The sequence below is a fragment of the Grammomys surdaster genome, unplaced genomic scaffold (assembly GCF_004785775.1).
Source record: "Grammomys surdaster isolate TR1022 unplaced genomic scaffold, NIH_TR_1.0 334, whole genome shotgun sequence".
NCBI classification, from domain to species: domain Eukaryota; kingdom Metazoa; phylum Chordata; class Mammalia; order Rodentia; family Muridae; genus Grammomys; species Grammomys surdaster.
This window is the reverse complement of record NW_021604753.1, coordinates 523,810-529,008: the sequence shown is the minus strand read 5'-3', so window position 1 is coordinate 529,008 and position 5,199 is coordinate 523,810. Positions and strand designations below refer to the sequence as shown.

The window sequence follows — 5,199 nt, the reverse complement described above, 5'->3', positions numbered from 1 at the left end:
CACACACACACACACACACACACACACACACACACACACACACACACACACACATATTCTCAACAACCAAAGCCAACAATCTGATGAAGATTTGTGTTCTTTACAACAGTGGACTCTGAAGAGGCCCAAAAAGGAAAAAGGCCTTTGGAGGAGAAAATTATCAAAGGTTGGGGACAGTTGAAGGAGGCAGCTAGAGCAAGAAGCTTCAGCAATGTCAGATGCTGGAAACATAGCTTTTCTCTAAGAACATGGCACGGTAATCCTTCTAGCTACATCGTCATATGGGAATCCCGTAATGGTGGAACCCAAGTCTACAGAATTCTGGAGTTGGTCCATGACTTGGTTACTCAAATAAGCACATTTGCACCACTATATATTACTGTCCCATGTTCAGGTCCCTGAGCCATTTCTTCTTAAGGCCTGTATGCTGTGCTATATCCTTTCCAAATCTAGTCTACCAAGAACCCTGATGATCCAGCTCAGCACAGTACCAATCTTGGTGCCCACTCACTCTGAGCAATCTTTAGCAGAATTCCATTAGACTATCAGCACAAATTCACCTACCCTTTCATCTACTTCCGTCTACCCTTCCTGGTACTCTGTCCCAAGGTACTTGTGAGGCTGGGTTCTCTTTCCTTCTATCACCACAGTTTTAAACAGTCATTTTGGCAAGCATCAAAACAACACCTGGCCAGGCAGTGGTGGTGCACGCCTTTAATCCCAGCACTTGGGAGGCAGAGGCAGGTGGATTTCTAGTTCGAGGCCAGCCTGGTCTACAGAGTGAGTTCCAGGACAGCCAGGGCTACACAGAGAAACCTTGTCTCAAAACAAAACAAAACAAAACAAAACAACAACAACAAAAAAACAAACAAACAAAAAAAACCCACCTGAATTGGGATATTCTTTAAGGAATTTACACAGACAATCATTCAATACTAGCACATGTAGACCTGTTGTTAACTACACACTAAACTGCACTGGGGGAAAAAAAAGAACATTTAGGTCTAGAAAGATGGCTCATGCAGTTAAGAGCATTTGTTGCTCTTGTAGAGGACTTGAATTTGACTCCCAGTACCTACATAGTGGTACACAATCCAGGGGACCCAAAGCCCTCTTCCCATCTCTTCAGCACCGAATGCACACACAGGGCATATACATACATGCAAGAAAAATACTCACACACATAAAAATAAAATACATCTAAAACTTTCACTGTATATTTAAATTTAATGAAACTGTCCACTGTCTTTTTTTCTCCACATGTCCCACTCCAAGCACCTCCTGAACTTTAAGGCTTTGTCTACTTCCTTGCTTTTCCTCCAGTATCTAGTACCTGTTCTGAGCTGGAGTTCTGAGGCTAGATGGGATTCTGGCACCTCCAGGATCTGCCTGCTAACTGCAGGATGGTCTTCATAATTGACAGGGAAAAGGTCAAATGAACTTAGCCGGTCTAGAAGACAAGAGTGCCCATCAGAAAGAAAGGTCAGTAAGAGAATCACAAGAAAGTCAGGGAAGGGATGGGAGCTTACTTACTTTTCATGTCATTTTTTAACACTACAATTCTCTTATGACCATGTCCTTTTATCCAGACCACCTGCACACAAGACATACTCCTGGTTAAGCAGTGGAAAAGGAGAGGAAAGCACTCTAACATTCAGAAGAGTGGGGCCTCTTGTGCCTGTTTCTCACATACGAGAGTCAGAACACAATAAACACCAACAGCTTGTCTATGCTTTCTCTTTAGCTTCTAAAGCAACACTCTACTCCTTCAGCCAGGTCAGGGTGGAAGTAGGCCTTGGCTCTCAGACATTCTTCCACTATTTCAGCAGAAGCTGAGCACCTTCTGTCTCAAATGCTTAGACTTCAGAGGGTTTTGGATTTGGGAATATCTGCCTATACCTAGTGAGGTACCTTGGGCGTCTGGGAGCACTTAAACTAGATATTCAACTATATCTATAAACATTGTATACACATAGCTTGAAGGCATTTTAAGTGAGTTTCCTTTTTTTATAGTGAAAAAGTGTTTTGACTGCAATCCATCACAGGAGGTCAGATGTGGACTGTCCAGTGTAGAATCATGTTGCCTTCAGAAGGTTTTAGAGTATTTTGGGTTTCTGAATTTGTTTCAACCCAGCTCAACTCCTTTGCCGATACCTTCTGGAGCCTGGGCAGCAGTCAGGATCCTGCATTAGCTTCTTCCCCCACTCCACTTTCCCTCAGTTCTTCTGTGGACAGCAGTAATGCTTTCCAAAGGTAATGCTGGGCTCCTCTGCCTTCTCCACAGTACAGGGTAGCTCATGCCTGGAGGAGCAAGGACCTCGGAACGACTCCCACTCTAGGGCTCTAGCCCTTACATTTTTCACTTGTCTTCTTTGGCAACAATCTCCCAGTACAGTCCCATTGTCTCTCACAGCTGCTGGCTACTCTTCATTGTGCACGCCACATTACCTACCATGACAGCCTATGCCTCCCTGCTATGCAGTAACTCACAGGCATCTATGAGGCTGCCCCTCCAGGATTGCTTTGCTCAGGAAGTGGGCTTTGCCTGGGCTATTCTCTATATCCACTGAACACAGGGGTCACAGGTATGCTGCTCTGGCCACATTCCACTCAGGTCATCTGCTTAGGTGTCTTGTCTGGTTAGGTGACCACTGAGCACATTCCTACAAGGAAGGCCTGAAACTCACATGGCACACAGGAATAGAAGTTTATAAAAGTCACTGAGAAACACTAAAATCATTTATCTTATCTGGCAGCACTAAGGTGACACCTTACATCTCTGATCAGGAATCAGCAATGGCTCTTCAGGAAGACACTTTCCCAGAAGCTGAGGAAAACACCTACCTGTGGGATGGCTCCCAGTAGCTCTTCCACACTATTGTAGCCATATGTTTGGGGCTGTAGTGTTTCTCCAACATATTTGGTATAGGCCATGGAAAATTCATGAAGGAAAATCTGCTGATAGTGATAGGTATGAAGCAAAGACCTCACATTCTTTGCAAACAAGTATAGGCTTGTGAGTTTCACATACTCTTGTGCCTTATCATTCGTAAAAACCTGGCCCAGAAGAAAGAGAAAGATTAGGAACTTCCTGAGAGACTGGCCCTGTCTGCTCTGGAGTGAGGGCCTCCTGCCAAGAACACTCAGAAGGCCCCAAATCACCTTGGCTTCTAAAAGAACTCTACAAGGGGCTCATAGAAGGGTCTCCCAGAGCCCTAGGAGAGGCTCATGGAAAGGCTCAACAACCCAGGGCAATTTTGATTTCTCTGAAGGTGTAATACTGTTGAATCTTGAAGAAACTGTAAGAGCAGGAAGAAAAGCAGGGAATCTGTAATCCTAACGCAAGCAGACAGGAAAGGTGAGGCAAGCCAGAGAGACACACACAATGGTCGTGGGTACTAGACTTCATCTCCCAGAGAGTATGGGAGGCAGAACAACAGTGGTCACCCTCGCAAACACACACACACACAACCTCACAACCCCATGTCTTCTGGTACCCAGCTTTTGAAACTGCATGAGAAGACTACAAAAAACTGGCAGTATAAAAATTCTCTGAGGGCTGGAGAGATGGCTCAGTAGTTAAGAGCACTAGCCACTCTTCCAGAGGTCCTGAGTTCAATTCCCAGAGTATAACTCTCTGATGCCGCCTGCTGTCATGCAGGCATACATGCAGATAGAACACTCACATGCATAAATAAATAAATCTTTAAAATAATGTTTCTGAATCCCAGCCATCAAAAATGACTTCGAGAGCCAAACTGTAATGAATGCTTAAAAGACCTAGTCATCTGAGGTATTAGTAGCTGCGTTTTTCTGCTCATATCAGTTTTCTGCCATTATTCAACTCTGAAAATCACTGAAGATGCTTTAGACCCTATAGTTTCAGTATTCAGCCAAACAAACAAACAAACACATCCATCTCAATATGCAAAACAAAATACCATTTTGTAAATGGTAAAACTACATGCATACCAGTCATTTAAAAACAAATTTTCTTATCATTTATCATCAAACAAATATTTGCTTTGTACACCTGTTTTAAATCATTCTATAGCAAGGTTGAACTGGAGAAAACTTAAGCAGCAGATGTGCTGACATACCAGAAGAAGGGGCATCACTAGCTTCACCAAGCCATGCCAAGTTCTTTATCTTGATGCTCAGAACTTGCACTTGGTAGAATGTAACTAACAGGTTTAAAGTGTCAGACTTGGGGCTGGGATAAACCTCAGCATAAAACCTACTTAGAATATCATCTAAAAATCAAGAAGGACTTGATTTAATTATTGACCTAGCACATGGTCACAAGATGAGAGTTTAATTGTTCATTCCCTACAAGGCTGAATTTTATCTGCTGACATCTTCTGTAGATTCATTTTAAGAGAGTATTATTAAGATTAAAATAAAAATAAGTGGTGTGCTAGGGCTTAGCTCAGTGAATGGCAAGATGCTTGCTTGGCATGCATGAGGCCTGGGGTTTGATTCCCAGCACAACAAATCAACAAAAGCAATTAAAAAAAAAAAAAAAAAGTAAATTATACCTTCTACTACATTTCTTTTCATGCTCTAAAATGTTTTGTTTGTTTTTTTTTAAGCTGAAGTTGGAGCTGGTGGGCTGGTTCAGCAGGCAAGAGTAAATACTGCTTTTGCAAAGGACCTGGATTTGGTTTCCAGCACCCACATGGCAGTTCACAACCTCTCCAGTTCCAGAGTATACAAAACCTTCTTCCAACTTCCACAGGCACGAGTCATATGTACAGTGTGCAAACAAACAAAACCCTTATTCACATAAAATTTAAAAATTTTTAATCTTTAAAAAGCTGCAGTTATCTATTTTTTCAGGATTAATTGAAACTTAACATTTTTTACTTTTAATTTTTACATTTTGTGTGCATGTATGTATGTATGTATGTATGTATATACAACTTCAAATGCCTCAGCAAGTGTATAAAGTATAGCCACTCCTGGAAATTGACCTCCACACACTTGCTACTGTACAGACCACCACCACCACCAGCACCAGCACCACCACCACCAGCACCACCACCACCAGCACCACCACCACCAGCACCACCACCACCACCACCACCACCACCAGCAGCAGCACCACCAGCACCACCACCACCACCACCAGCACCACCAGCACCACCACCACCAGCACCACCAGCACCACCACCACCAGCAGCAGCACCACCAGCACCA

General features: G+C 43.2%; 1 protein-coding gene across 2 annotated transcripts in view; it reads right to left on the bottom strand.

Annotated features, from left to right (window-relative positions):
* Marf1 (meiosis regulator and mRNA stability factor 1) overlaps window positions 1–5,199 on the bottom strand; it is a 48,620-nt gene that overhangs the window by 4,826 nt on the left and 38,595 nt on the right. For both annotated transcript variants that reach the window (XM_028778308.1, XM_028778309.1), the window contains 3 exons: window positions 2,845–3,057; window positions 1,534–1,594; window positions 1,334–1,450 (listed from right to left, as the gene is read on the bottom strand). In XM_028778308.1, coding sequence (XP_028634141.1) covers window positions 1,334–1,450; window positions 1,534–1,594; window positions 2,845–3,057 — 391 coding nt within the window. The remainder of the gene's footprint in view (window positions 1–1,333; window positions 1,451–1,533; window positions 1,595–2,844; window positions 3,058–5,199) is intronic.